Here is a 15,566-nt window from a genome sequence, read left to right as displayed (position 1 = left end):
TTCTTCATTTGAAACAGATTCACATAATTTATGGGAGATCTCAAAGATTTAAGGCAAAGATATCTTGTCGCCTATTATACAAGAAGTTTTCATATCTTGAAGTTAAAAGAGATAATATATTAATGAGTTTGTTTTTATTGAAAAGGAGAAAGAAAATCTGTGGTTTTATTTATAAATAAAAAAATATAATAATATCCCCAGGATTTTATTCTAGCAAATAGAGGAAGATGTGTGATATTGGAGAAAGAAATTATTCCTGAGATATCTTTCATCAAAGAGAAGATCTGGTGGAGTTATGGAAGAATATTTTGAAAAGATGTTTGAGTAATGGGTTGTTGTGTATAAATAGGGTGCTAATAGGACCAAACAGGAGAAAAAGAGGGGGAGTTTTGGTAGAGCAAAATTGTTGCGTTTAATTTTTCTTCATTTTCACCATTATAAACACCATTTGAGCTATTAATTATATTTTTTGAGTGTGTTTTCATCATGATAAGCTAAACCCCAACATTGGGTCGACGGAGGAAGCCGAACTTCACACATGGGTGATTTTGTATTATTTTCTGTATGACTTTTGCACTTATTTTAAATTGATTTATGATTCGAATTAATTAGTTATCATTTTATTAGATGGGTCATACTTGCTTTGATGTTTGATGTCCCATACTTACGATTTATAGCTAATGTTTTGAGGATCTACTTTGGCAAAACAAGAGTCGATGTTTTATTAATTTATTGAACTTTAATTGTTGAGAATAAATAAATTGAACCATGTGTTATGAATTCGGTGGAATCCTAGTCCCAATGAATCTCTCTTTTATTTATTATTTTATTTAAACCTTTAAATTTAGTCTTCACGAGTCTTAGAGTTTGAATCCTTATTACAACAACGACAATCAAAAACATTATTACAGAACTTGGTCGCACGATTTAACAAGCGTAGCTTACTCCTAATAGAACCGTAGTGACCCCCGACCCCAAGCATGGGTGATCGCGCTGTATAAAAATAGCTCGAACGAGCTGAAACCGTTAAAAAGGGTCTCAGAAGCATCACGATCATCCAACTTCGCCAGCCTAGTTGGACGACTTGGATCTTCCTACGGATGATTAAGGAAATGCCATCATGCACACTGGCGGACCAACTTCCCCCTTGCTCGATCAACAAGTCCACGGCCAGTACGTAGAGCCACAAATCGTTTGCCCAAGCTAAGGCAAACACGATGTTTTCAAAACCCTAATTTGGGTCGCGACAATGTATTAGCGTCTTAAATCGATCACAACCATCCAACTTAGCCATCCTAGTTGGATGGCTTAGATCGCGTTTTGGACAATCAAGGAGGTGCACATGGGTTCACCACCGACCCACCATTATTCCCGCTCGATCGACTTACCCGTGGGAAGTCATTGATGCATCGAGTCGCTCGATTGAATTAGCGTAGTCGTGGCCATTCTAAACCTTAATTCACGTTTGCGGAAATGAGCTTGTGTCGCAAATCGATCATGACCACTCATCTTCGTCGGCTGAATCGAGAGGTCTAGATATGATTTTAGATGGCCTAGGATGTGTCGATATGCACGCCAACGACCCGTCTTCACACATGGCCGATCGTCCTGCTCCTATTAGTGCCCAAAACTCACGTTCGATTAGCCAAACTAGGGTTGGCCACATGGTTTCCAAACCCTAATTTGAATCAACGGCGGCAAACATCTGTCGCAAATCATCTCGTCCGTTTGACTTTGCTAGCATGTTCGGACGGCTTAGATCAAGTGTTGAGTGATCAATGAGATACCTCAATGATCACCGACGGCCTCTCTTTCACAAGGAGCGATCGACCAAGAGATGGCTCGTCCATACGGCCCTCAATCGATCTCCCAAAGGTGGTGGACATGCCACCTTTTTAAGACGCTCAATCCGCGACTTATTTAATCAAACTCTAAAACAATGATGCTTCATGCATATCGATTGTCTTGAGCTGGGTGCTTAAAAGCGATGTTTTACATGCATCGAACACATGCGATATTTTATGAGTCTCAGCTTCATAAATAACTTGGTTGTTTAACCCAATAGCACTGTATGCTATTCTTTGCGGCAAGTCCCACGACTTGACCCACTCACTCGAGACATCGAACATGTCACAAACTGAGGGATACTTACTGGGGTATTGGTCTGGTGGTTTACAGCATGCGGCGTGCAACGCGCTCATTACAAGAACGTGTCAGGAAAAGATGAACGGTTAACGATGAGAGAAGTGGGTGAAGGAGTGACCACGTGATGATCACCATTTCCTACACAACCCCACTACTGCATCACTTAACTTTCTCCACTTCCTATGAGATCAAGGATGCGCTCAAATGACTTGTATAAATAGGTTTTCAACCTATTTCGACAAAAGAGAACCAAGTGTTATCAACACAAGTATCCAGAAAACACCAAGAATTGATAACTTACATTATGCAAGCCAGTTCCACATTATGATACAAGTCATAAATAGCCACATATTCATAATTCAATATTTTTGATCTCAACACCTTCTTCGCTTCCCTCCCTAAGATCAACCCTTCTTCTTCACTTTGTGACCGAATTGAGTCTGGAACAACCATTTCTTGGTTTAGGCCAGAGTCTTACAGATTGATCTCTCGAATCTGAAAGTACTCCCGTGCAGTGCATTGTTTAGGGTTTGAATTAGTTGCTCATCAACACACCCCAAATTTACCAAAAACCGTAGAATCATTTTTTACCCTCAAACACCCGCAAAAGCGGCTTCTTTACCGTTGGATGATGAAATCAACAGTTAGATTCACATTTAGGAAAGGACCTATCACTTTCAGGAAATGACCCACCACTTTCAGAATATGACCCACCATTTCCCCTAAAGGGTTCAAGGCTGTTAGATCAGGGTTTTAGCAAGATCTAACGGTAAAGAAGCCGCTTGAGCGGGATAGCTTCCCATAAGGTCGTGCGGGATAGCACTGCTCAAAAAAATAACCCTACCTTCTGAAAGTGGAAGCAACTAGCACAAATTATTTCCAAAAGTGGACGCAACTTAATACAAGTTGCTTCCACTTCCTCAAGTTGACTCCAAAAGAAAAGCTTATTTTTCACCCTTCGAGGATTTGTGCAAGGTCAATTAAAACGAAGGTTTGGCCTTCTCCTTATTTTTAGTTTCGATTGAATCTCAAACTACTACATATTTTTATTTTTTTGAAATCACATTTCAATTCATTCAAACCAAAATAGTGATTACATGATTGCTTACAAGATTATCAAAAACACCAAAATACAAGATAATCAAAACCCAAATACAAATGATGACACCAATCGCAAATACATCGCGAAGAGAAAGAGTCATGCACCACAAAGATATCCAATTTTTGTACCAGCAGTATTACGAATGATGGTGTGAACCGGAATCAACTCCAACCATTTGAAATAATTATCCTCTTCAATAAGAGATACTCCAATTAAAATGGAGTAATTTCCTCAAAATCTTGTAGATCCAAACGAATTCGGATGCCCTAAATCCCTCTTGTTGAAGATGAATCCAAAGCGAATCCGAGCAGAATCATTGATGTTCTTGATGAATCGAGAATAGCAAGCCAAGAAACGCCATGGAGATTTGAGAGAATCACTATTAAAGCGAAGAGAAAATCGTCTTAAAGACGAATAAAATATCACCCAAATAGCGAAGAAATGTGTCCATAAACACCAAAAACAACAAAAACAAAACCTAAAACTACAAATTAGACTACTTTTATTCATTAAAACTAAAAATCCTTGCTCAGATCTAGCTAGGGCTGCACATGGGACGGGACGGTACGGGTTTTTGCCTAGCTCAGTACTTGTACCTCCCTATGGCCGGTACCTGTACCTTGTACCTGTGCAGTACGGGACGGGATGAGACGGTACCTGTACCTGTTTAACTCGGTACAGGACGGGACGGTACCGGTTCTTTACCCGTAGCGTATGTAAAATTATAAAAACAAAATAAAGCAAAAAATCTTCTAAGTTCTAAGTTCAAATGAAGTTATGAACCACACAAAAAATTCCAAAACCCTAAAATCAAAAACCAAAAAATTACAATCAATTTCAAATCTAAAGAAATCAACAAAAACTAAATAGAAATGAGCAAAAACTAATTAATTTTCAAAAACCCTAACTATTATTAGACGTTATTACTTGTTGCTCGGTACTACGGGATGGGACGGGACGGGAATAGTCTAGAACCGTTACTTGTACCTACTCTAGGCACGATACAGTTTTTGGTACTTGTACATGTCCCATCTGACCGCGGTTTCGGGACAGTACCGGTACGGTTCCACGGGACGGGACGGGACGGTTCCTGTGCAGCCCTAGATCTAGCCCAAAAGGACTAAATCTGAGCAAGAAGAAGAAGAAGTTATAGAATTTTTTTTTCTCTTTTTTATTAGGAGAGAGAGAGGAGAGAAAAAGGTTTGGAGAGAGGAGAGAGAAAATAATCATAATCGTTCAGAGGAAAAATATTTTTGAGAGAGGAGAGAGAAAATTCACTAAGAGTGTGTTTGGCACGAAAAAATTTAGGGCGGAGTTGGAGTTCGGGGGCGTAGTTGGGGGAGCTAGTCTATTTTATGAGTGTTTGACATAGGTTTTCTACGGAGGATTTGAATTTCCCATCAATTCATTTTCCTCCGTTCAGTGGAAAAAGAGTCGACACCTAAACCATGAGATTTCCAACTCCTTCCTTCTTTTCCTCCCATTTATAAACCAAAATTTCCATCTTCTCTTTCGTTTCCGTTTTTTTCTCCCCTCTAAAAATTTCTGCCATGAGACAAACTCTCAATCTTGTTAAATCTCACTATTTTCCCATGATTTCATAATTGATTATTGTTAAATCTCGATTGTTCTTCCTCTCACATGCTTATATTAGTCATCTTTTGATTGATATACCAAACCCTAGATATTTTCTGAACCAAATAAGTTGATTGAGTTCATGGGAAAGCAAGAAAGATGGATTTAATGGTTGAATCAAGATGAATTGATGAAGTTAGGTTTTGAGGAATTGAATAGAAGATGAATTTGAAGTCTAGGGTTCTGATAATTGTGCTTGCTGATGATGATGTATAAAGCTGTTTTTAATGTGTTGCTGATGGAATCACATAGATTACATAAATGGGTTTGACTGGGATTTGTTTCTTTATCTCTTGCTCATACAGATTGTTTATGATGTCTTCTTTTTTTTTGCTTCTGTTGACATTTACATTGAACTGATAAGGATATGAACAGGAAATAGTTAAAATTCCATGCCATATGCCAAACACTGAATTTGGACTGGAGAGAGTCGGAACCACCTGGAAATTAATTTATAGGTACTTGGAACTACCTAGGTAGTTGAATTCTAGTGGTGCCAAACGGATCCTAAAGGAATTTAAGAAGCATCACATTTCAATATGGGAACCAGATAACCCGGATTTAATGCAAATATGAGGACCGTCAGTATTTTATCAAGCAACGGTCAAAGCGAATCGGTAAAAAATTGTCAAAAGGCCCTTCCGAAAGATCTCTCGTGTAGCCTCCAGAAACAATAAGCATCCACCAAAAATTTGTTCTATCATACTCATGCATACATTATACCCTGTTTGCCTAGTCCAGCCCGGTTCATTCCAGTAACAAGAAAGGTGAGTGAAAAAGGAGGTGTCGGTCTTGCAACTCCTCCACCTCCGAACTTGCAAAGTAAATGAGGACCCACACACCGGTGCCCCGTTTCCATCAAGAAGACACCTAAAACAACTGAAAAATCTGTCCTGATTGAAACCTCAACTCAATACCTTCCTTACTTCGTAACAGAAACAAGTTTATAATTTCACCAGATCTCATCTTTGGAGAGAAACAGACAAGTAATGGCAATGGCGAGGTCAAGCTCTAGCCTCGCTTATCCAGAGAGATTTTATGCAGCTGCTTCATACGTAGGATTTAATGGATCTTCTTCAGATATGACATCAGTTACTTCTAAATTCAAAAATGATGTTGCTGTTTTACTCTATGGACTCTATCACCAAGTAAGAATGTAATTTCTCTGTTGTTGTTTTTTTGCATGGAGATTCTTAATTGATCTGTGGTTCTTATTCGTGAATTCGCTGTAATTTTGGTGTTAATTGTGTGAATTAAGGTGGAATTGAGGATATGCGTGTGTTGTGATCAGAATTCATGTAGATCTAGGTTTTTGAATCTAAATTAGCCTTGTTAGAGTGTTGATTGGTTTAGTTTTGTAGTGTGGAGATTTTAAGAGGAATTAGATGAGGTTTTTGTTGTATGCATTTCAAATGGTATCATTTTAAAATAGTGATAGGGGAATTATGTGTAAAGAGGCCATGGAAGTCTTGAAATTTGCTGAAAAATGATTTATGTGTTCTTTTGTTGCAGGCAACAATAGGACCTTGCAATATTCCAAAGCCTAGAGCTTGGAATCCGGTGGAGCTGAGCAAATGGACTAGGTCTGTCTTCCTGACTTGAATTTAGAAACTATTTTGATTCTTTTTAGGCCTTTTTCTATCTTATATCATGATTTGTACTCACTGGAAATAAGTCACATTGCAAATTTTATTTGAAATTGTTTCTTCTTGCTTCTGCATTTTACGGAGGATTGTAAGGGTTTTGATGTTACTACACAAGTTCATATGATGAAGCATGAATGGGAAAGGCTGTTGGTTTATCGGGTTGGTTATATCAGATCCAAGATATTCGATGGTCTTTTTGCCTTTTTCATTATTCCTGCTTTTAGTGTAGACTTCATCTCCAGGGTCTCTAGTAGACCATTAACTCTGGCGGGGATCTGAAATTGAAATTAGACCGCAAGTCGGCTGCCAAATATAATACACCTGGTTCAGTTTTTTTCAACTTATAAGGAGGAACACTGGTACCATGTGTAGTTGAACGGGAGTCAGAAAACACATAGTTTGAAAGGAAGTTTTCTGAACAAGAAGCTGTTTAGTACCCCCTTTAACGTAATGCTGAAAGTTGAAAACAAAATGTTATTCTAGGTGTTGGTTCTTAGTAATCCTTCAATGGTTGTGTTACACAATGTATCCCAAACATATCACTGGTTAGATTTCTTGACCATCATGGATAGTGTAAAACAGAACTGAAGATGATAGCAAAGTATTGAATACATCCAAATTCTCCACAGGATTAATTCTCTTGATCTGTTGCACCTAATAGCTATTTTGAGCAGTTACCAGTTGCATTTTTATTCTTACTCAAGAATCTCCTAAACCGTGATTATTACTACAGCTGGCACGGGCTAGGAAACATGGCTACTACAGAAGCAATGCGTCTTTTTGTGAAGATTTTGGAGGTGCATACTACTTGAACAATGACGAATTTTCTGATATTTAAAATTTTAGATCTTCAGCTAGCTGACTATTTTTTTTTATGCAGGAAGAAGATCCAGCATGGTATTCGAGAGTCCCTGAATTTTTTATCGAGCCAGTTGTAGATGTGGAAATGAATGTGAGTGATATTAAGGTATTGATCTGATCTCATACACTAGAGTAGCTTTGGCGAATCTCGTTGCAAAGTCGCACTATTAGTCTCAAACACACCATACATACTAAGAGGTTTTATTTTCTCATCATATACCATGAAGTATATATGATAACGTATTGATTATCCCTTCTGTTGCAGAATCCTGATATGAAGTCACTTACTCAGAATGGGGATTCTTTACCTGAGCCAAAGACAATTACTACTGAAAATGGAATGTCGTTGGAGACTCAAGATAAAGATGTTGTCTTGGAGGGCATTGGTTCAGTGGATGTGTATGATCAATGGGTTGCACCTGTGCTATCCGGTCAGCGCCCCAAATCTCGATATGAGGTATAATTCATGTCTTCGCTCTAAAACTGATTTTTCTTTTCTTGTCATATCGCCAAGAGGAGTTCATTGTTCTTACTTTTACAATATTCTCTGTTCTCACAGCATGGAGCAGCAGTAGTTCAGAATAAAATGTATATTTTTGGTGGAAACCACAATGGTCGTTACCTTAATGATATTCAGGTATGCCAGCTTGTCCAAGAAGTTATATTCAGTTACTTCCCTTGGAATTATTATGTAACCTGAGAGTAATATCTCCTTCAATATATAGAATATGTAGAAGACTCTTGAGGTTTATTGGAGGGACGATTATTTCTGCACTATCTGTTAAAAGTTTTTCTATTTCTTGTTCTCGATTAATCTGAATTCTTAAACCCGATAGCTCAATTATTCATGTATTGGTTAAATATATGGCCTATTCTTATATTTGGAAAAGTGCAGGTTTTGGATTTGAGAAGCTTGGCATGGTCCAAGGTAGAGGTCAAGGCAGGGACCGAGCCTCTGGAATCGTCGTCTCCGACTCCTTTGGCTCCTTGTGCCGGACATTCCTTGGTAGGCGTAAAATGAAATTGGTTTACTATCTGGAATCTGGAAGCGAAGGATCATCAGGAACCCTCTTTCATTGAATTAATATGTTCAATTGTTCATCTCTAGGTACCATGGGATAATAAGCTTCTATCTGTGGCTGGACATACCAAAAACCCTTCTGAATCCATCACAGGTGAAGTTCATACATCTTTATTTATTTTAACTGTATTTGTTTCCATATGGCGCTAATCTTTACATTATCTTGTTCCTGCAGTGAAGGCATTTGATTTGCAGTCTGGGACTTGGTCAACATTAAAGACTTACGGAAAGGCACCGGTATTAATTACGTCTTTTTTGAATTAGGATTTGATAAAGATGGTCATGATGTTTTTTATGGATGATCTCTTTCTGGTTTTTTCAAGTCATTTTAGCTTGATAGGATTAATGAGAGGTAAACATGTCTTAATAGATTACGTATTAGTTTGGAACTAGATGGATGTGTAGTTGTCATAAGTGTTATACCTCTTGCTACAAAGAAAGGCCAGATCAATTCCATCCAACTTACCATCGGAGTACTAGATTTAAGTGTTTCCTAGGAATTACATTTTGTCAATGATGATACCTCAGTCTGGAGACCGATTCAGTTTACATGAACAGTCATAAAGACCATAAAATTCCTTGAAATTCTATTTCATGGATAAGCCAAGTGCTCGTGTCTTGGTCATCACTTTTAAGTAATTCATCTGCTTAATTTACAGAGCTGCTTCTGAAATTGAAACATCCTGACATATTGAGTTTTCCTCTCCAGGCCTCACGTGGAGGTCAGTCAGTAACGCGTGTTGGGTCAAGTTTAGTAATGTTTGGTGGTGAAGACGCAAAGAGAACTCTGCTTAATGATCTACATATTCTTGACCTTGAAAGCCTGACTTGGGATGATGTTGATGCCGTGTAAGAGACTTGGTGGAACTTCTAATGCAGTAAATTTATTACTTGGTCACGTTTTACTCTTTATTAGTTGGCTCAATTATGATAGTGAAAATTCGTAGAATGTGTAGTTGCATCCATGACAATCTAATACAGAATACGTCATGTATCTTTATGAGGTCTCAGCTTTATTCTATTAGGTTTAGTTAACACATTATGCGGAAAACAAGTCTTTGGCCTAAACTGATCCCTTGTTCACAAATTATTAATTCTACATAAACGTACCTAAGGTGGAGAAGGAGTAGATTTCATCAGAAGACCTGTAACCTACTTCAACTGAGATTAGTACAGTGCCATTTTATCTCGAGAGCACAAACATCTGCTTTTGTGAATGTTTTATCTTTACTGATTTGTGGATCTCATTTTACTTTATAATGCTGTAGGGGGGTGCCTCCTTCTCCGAGGTCTGACCATGTTGCTGCAGTACATGCAGAACGCTACCTGCTTATCTTCGGTGGAGGGTCACATGCTACGTGCTTCAGCGACTTGCATGTACTTGACATGCAGACTGTAAGTGAGATCGTTTTCTTTTTCTCTTATTTAACTTTTTGTTCGCAGATGCTTGTCTAGACGTATTGAAAGAGGGAATATTGATTTATTTCAATGGTATGGTTGTTGCAGATGGAATGGTCAAAACCAACACAGAAGGGTGAACTTCCAACTGCACGAGCGGGTCATGCTGGTGTGACTGTGGGAGAAAACTGGTTTATCGTTGGTGGAGGTGATAATAAAAGTGGTATGTAATTCTCCACCAACTGGTTTATCGCTGGTGGAGGAGAAAACTTCTTGCTGTATTTTGTGTGGCATATTCTATTAGTTCATCATATTGTGTTTCAAAAATTCAGGCTTCGGTATTTCATTTTAGGTGTCTCGGAAACTATTGTGCTCAACATGTCGACACTTGTTTGGTCAGTTTTGACCACTGTCCAAGGACGAGTTCCTATGGCAAGCGAGGTAATTTCATTTCCGGAATTATTGTTCATGAAATTTTTCCAACATTGTAGACTGTTTTTTTCAAACTCATAACATTTAAGGACCTAATGTTAGTTTGCCATGTAAAGAATGTTCTGTTTAGCATTGTGAAAAGCTGTCGGGTAATTATCTTATAACATCACTGTAGTTGTAGTCGCTTGCAACTGGCCAAAAAATTCACAGCAAATTTCTTCTAACACAGGGGTTGAGCATAGTTCTGAGCTCCTGCAATGGTGAAGATGTTCTTGTGTCTTTTGGAGGATACAACGGGCGTTACAGCAATGAGGTTGAAGAGAATTACAATTTTTTTCTTCTTAGTGTTATAATTTTTTTTTTATTTTTTAAACATATCTTCTAACCTAAATCTTTCATTTTTTTAGACAGAAAACTTCTTACCTAAGTTTGTACTCTTAATTCATTATCTTGTGTTAGGTTAATGTTCTTAAACCTAGTCGTAAATCAGCAACGCAATCAAAGATCGCAGAAGAGAATCCTATGCCTGAAAGTGTTGCTACCCAACAGAATGGGACAAGTGTTATGAGGGGTTCGGAGTACGACCATGAAGCAGGCTCAGAAGGAAAAGTAAGGGAAATCGCCATGGACAATGCTGACATGGAGGTAACATGATGTAGCATAGTATTTTTCATTTTGTTAGTTCCTGCAACAAACTCCAACATTTGTACATGGTAGCTCATGATAACATGCCCATATGTTTTTCGGATTTTAGAGAATGAACATGATTCCTTTTATACAGCACGCCGGAAGCAAGGAAACTAGTGAGCATTATATTGCAGCACTTAAGTCGGAGAAAGAAGAACTTGAAGCAGAAATTGCTAAAGAGAAATTGCAATCCCTTCAACTTAAGCAAGAGTTGGTTGAAGCTGAGACAAGAAACACAGACATTACCAAGGCAAGCATATCTGTTTTCTTGCTGATGGCTGAATTCGTGTATTCGTTGCTTTTATGTTTCATTTAACATAAAAAGCTTTCAACATACTGTCTTGATTTTCAAGTGTACGTGGACTCTGTAGGAACTTCAATCTGTCCGTGGCCAGTTGGCTTCTGAGCAATCTAGGTGTTTTAAGCTGGAGGTATGTGTAACAATCAATTTCGTAAACTGCTTTGTCTGTCCAGCATTAATTTAAAGTCTTGTTTGTGAGCAAATTAGAATCTCTAAAAGGATGAGGCGTGGAGACTTCTCTATCCATTTTATTTTCAGACGGGCATGAAATTTTCTATCGAGCATGCCATTTAAAAAGCTTGTCTTATTTTGTCCCAAAACCAAAAAACAGGTTGACGTTGCAGAGCTACGACAGAAGCTCCAAACTATGGAAACCTTGCAAAAGGAACTTGAATTGCTCCAACGCCAGAAAGCTGCATCCGAACAAGCTGCCTTAAATGCTAAACAAAGGCAAAGCTCTGGTGGTGTCTGGGGTTGGCTTGCAGGATCTCCTCAAGATCAAAAAGCTGATGATTCCTAGATCAACATTCTTTTTATACTATATATTATACTGTGATTTTATTCAACAAAGAAGAATTTCCGGCCCAGGCTAGGATAAATACGGATTGCGAGATTTAAACTTGACTAAAGAAAGTGGAATTATTGTTGGAAGTGAGGTGCTAGAATAATGTCAAGAGCTGCAAAATTCCACGGGTGGATGCAAAAGATCAGTCTATCTTATACTCCCTCCGTCCCTAATTAGATGACCTAGTTAAAATTTACTAGTAAATTTAGAAATGATTCATCTCTCAAACTATACAACGGATTTTCGTAAACTTTGTATTATTGGAAAGCATTTTAAAACACCTACCTAATGAATATAAATATGGCTATCACATTTTACATATTTCTTAATAATAATATTAATCTATTACTCTACTTATTTATGGTATAAATCATCCAATTAGGGACGGAGGTAGTATGAGGTAGTATTATAGACTGCAGAGCGTAGTTGTTATTGTTCCATTTTTTCTTCTTCTCTCTTTCATTGTATTGTGAATGACAGAGAACAATTAGCTTTGCTGGTGTGGTCATCATGTTATGCCCAGTATAGAAACATAGCCATGGTGTTAAAACTAATGTAATTTTTTCTTCCAATATTGTTATATACTTAAATATAAGATGTACAGAGTTCAAATCAAAACATTGGCAAATTTGTCTGTGGTGTCGGCCCGAAGATATTCCAGAACATTATCAAATCATCTAGAAGGACCCAACGGTTACAAGGAAGAGCTTAAAAGTCACAATAATCCTTCACTGGATCTGGTGTCCTTGAGAAGAATCTGCATACTCATTACTAACAGGCAGGGATGGTCAGCGGAGAGCATTTAAGAAATATCTTCACGTTCCGAGTAGAAGATAATGGGGATGATGACTATTCTTGTGAATGATTCCAATTTCCAAAAGTCTGATCAAGGAAAACAATAAGGACTAATGAAGGTTTTCCAAGGTCGGATGAATTACCAAGAGCTAGTTCTAAATTAAAGACCTTGATTAAATGAAGTGGAAATGTAGTATATATGTAGATTATCTCGATGCACATTTTTAAGTTAAGTGTACATTGTCTTCCTCCCTTCAGGGAATCGATAATTTAGTATCTCTCATGTATGGGCAACAAGAAGAGTACAGTATGTCATTTGGGTATTTAATTGGTTGTATGCTTTAGCATCACTAATCTTATGTAGGACATCTGTATTAAACTTCAGTTCTGGAACCGAAGTACAGGTCTGGCTAGTGAAGCGCAAAGATTGTGCGCATAGCCGGCCTGGTCAGTGTTCGACCATGATGGCACTACGCTGCATAGACCGTGAAGCGCTAAGATAGCGGAGCGCTGCAGTGCCACTAAAGCAATAAGATGGCACTATACAGTAGAGTCAGTGGCCAAGTCATGAAACTTATTGGCCGATACACTGAAGCTTCATTGAGGGAGACAAGATAAGGCCAGATGACAAATAAAACTTGCGATGTTGGCGTTGATACATATCCATGGAGTTGAATTGTCCCAAACTCAAGGATGATGCAAGGGTGTAGAATAGGCCAAGAGTTGGCCTATGCAGTCCAAGGTTGGCCAAAGCTTGGACAATGCAAACAAGCTAGTGATGCAAGAGTATGCATCACTATTGTCAAGCAATTGGCTAAGTAAAGCAAGAATAACGTATATGAGCATATGACGCATATTGGCATCAGTCAGAAAGCATGTTGGCATGAATTTGGCTTAGCTAAAGCGTCCTAGAAAGTTCATATCAAGGTAATACTGCAGGGTTGCGCAAAAGTGGGGTAAAAGTGGCACATTATGACTTAAGTGTTGGTTATTGGCTTTGCGAGCATGCCAATGATGTGAGACAAGTTGGAACGCTTATAAGGTGAGTTTATAACTTTACCAGAGTGTCCACAACCGTTTGAGATAGGTGTGGCTTAAATTGGCACAAGTTAGAGAACATGGTCAGTTATGCACAACTTTAGGCAGTTATGGAAAATATACCCTTTGGACACTTGGCTGTCCAAGGCTTGTACAAACGGTTACACACGGTTTTGGTCATTGTAACTACGAATAAATAGTGTGAGAGGCATTGTAAATCAATAAGCTTACAGGGAGGAGAGTTAGTCTCATGTTTGAGGGAATAAGGCATCACTAAGAGAAGTAATGGCATGTTTGGTCCATGTGATGGACAAGTTTTGTAATCTTCAATTGACGCAATAAAATGGGTTTGGTACATTATATGTTTGTATTTTTATGTTGCTGATTTGTGTGAGTTTATCAATTGGTTTGATCCATGGCAAACCTCCTATACTTATGGGGGCATAAAGTGTTAGAGAGAAAAGAAGAAATACTTCTGTTGCGTAAAGCCTTCAGAGTAAAGGCAGATGCATAATTTGATACAAGTATGTAAGGATGAGTACTTGTGGGTGAAGTTCATTCACTGAACCACAGAGTATTGTCGGTCATGTCCCATTAAAATTTTAGGTTGCAAATTGGCATGTGCAGCTGGTATCAGAGCTGTGTTTGGGGACACAATTCTTGATTTTTTTCTCTTTTTACTCAAGTTGGTGTCATTTGTTTGTCAGATTCAGAAGTGAATTGTTTGGGTTTCATTAGTATGGACACTAGAAGAAGTTGGTCTTATGTAGAAAGATCAAGGGTGTTTTTCAGAATGGTCACTCTCCCCTAATTGGTTTCACAAACTCATCACACCTTTAATTAATATTAACAAAAGAGTCTTTTTCCATCCGAGTTAACTTTTTTGAAAAATACAATCCTGTTTTTGTCCTAAATACCCCTCCTCGGTTGTAATGGTGATGGTGATGAAGTGGTGCTGGAGGCGGTAGCTATACCCAAGAGAGGAAGCGGTGAACCCTTTGTTAGAGCATTGCTCGGTCGAACTCGCATGCGTTGCTATCTCAAGCATGTTTGTCAATGTTAGTGATCAAAACTGTAAGTCTTGATTTTTAGTCTACTATAGCTAAGTCTCGGACTAGGATAGTAAGTGTAGTTGAGCTCAAGGACTCCATGGCGATTCATCATACAAGACAAAGATCTACTCAAGGAACCGGTGAAACTTCTCGATAAAAAGGTATGTGGAGACTTGAACTTATCTGTCACTCAAAAGTCTATCTATTCAATATGCTACTCTTTGAGACAAAAAGTCGTATGCTATATATATAGACTATGATTATACACATTTGGTATTTCGAGCCGAGTATACCTCGCCTATCTATATCTCGAAATATGTGTTGGTAAGCTTTTCTCTTCGACCAAGTTTATCTTTACCTAGTGACGAAAGTCATGATATGTTTCAATCACTTTGAAAGTTTCTTTGACGAGAAATGGTGTAACAACTGTATAACGTCCTCTAAGAATGTTTCAATGATTGGAATGAGAGTTTAGATTACATAACCAATGGTGGACATAAGCATTGTTGTGGAAACACAGTTATGTATAAGTCCTATTCCTTGAACCAAAGTTTTCGAACTTTGTTGATCAAGAGAACCGGAAGAATGACAAGTGCCAAGTCCGCGAACTCAGTCCGCGAACTGCGGAAGTTCTCAAACCCGAGAATTTCTGCTGGAGTTTACAAACTAGTGTGTGAAGCTAAGTCCGCGAACCGACGAAGTTCTCATCCCGAGAATTTCTGTTGGAGTTTGTAAACTCTGTCTGGTATCTTAAGTCCACGAACCTAGTTTGCAAACTTGAGAAGGTTATATATATCTAAAGATGATTTCTGAACTTAAACTTAAAAA

The 15,566-nt window shown here is 38.2% G+C and overlaps 1 protein-coding gene across 1 annotated transcript; it reads left to right on the top strand.

Annotated features, from left to right (window-relative positions):
- The first annotated feature begins 4,849 nt into the window (after positions 1-4,849).
- On the top strand, positions 4,850-12,425 carry LOC113357524 (acyl-CoA-binding domain-containing protein 4-like). The gene is made up of 18 exons (XM_026600950.1): positions 4,850-6,030; positions 6,395-6,465; positions 7,262-7,325; positions 7,409-7,495; positions 7,655-7,846; positions 7,949-8,026; positions 8,285-8,395; positions 8,498-8,564; positions 8,646-8,707; positions 9,180-9,319; positions 9,739-9,865; positions 9,977-10,091; positions 10,221-10,309; positions 10,530-10,613; positions 10,760-10,945; positions 11,082-11,237; positions 11,359-11,418; positions 11,620-12,425. The coding sequence occupies exons 1-18, from the start codon at positions 5,872-5,874 to the stop codon at positions 11,806-11,808; spliced, it is 2,037 nt and encodes a 678-aa protein (XP_026456735.1). The 5' UTR covers positions 4,850-5,871; the 3' UTR covers positions 11,809-12,425.
- Positions 12,426-15,566: the final 3,141 nt, after the last annotated feature.

The sequence above is a fragment of the Papaver somniferum genome, chromosome 3, assembly GCF_003573695.1.
Source record: "Papaver somniferum cultivar HN1 chromosome 3, ASM357369v1, whole genome shotgun sequence".
Taxonomy (NCBI): domain Eukaryota; kingdom Viridiplantae; phylum Streptophyta; class Magnoliopsida; order Ranunculales; family Papaveraceae; genus Papaver; species Papaver somniferum.
Note: the sequence above shows the minus strand (reverse complement) of the source record. Positions and strands in the feature narration are given on the sequence as shown.

Excerpts from the sequence above, each read along its gene's own strand:
- LOC113357524 (XM_026600950.1), top strand. The coding sequence starts at position 5,872 with ATGGCAATGGCGAGGTCAAGCTCTAGCCTCGCTTATCCAGAGAGATTT. Across the intron at positions 6,466-7,261 it reads GAGCTGAGCAAATGGACTAG|CTGGCACGGGCTAGGAAACA; the intron begins GTCTGTCTTCCT and ends TTATTACTACAG. Across the intron at positions 7,847-7,948 it reads GCCCCAAATCTCGATATGAG|CATGGAGCAGCAGTAGTTCA; the intron begins GTATAATTCATG and ends CTGTTCTCACAG.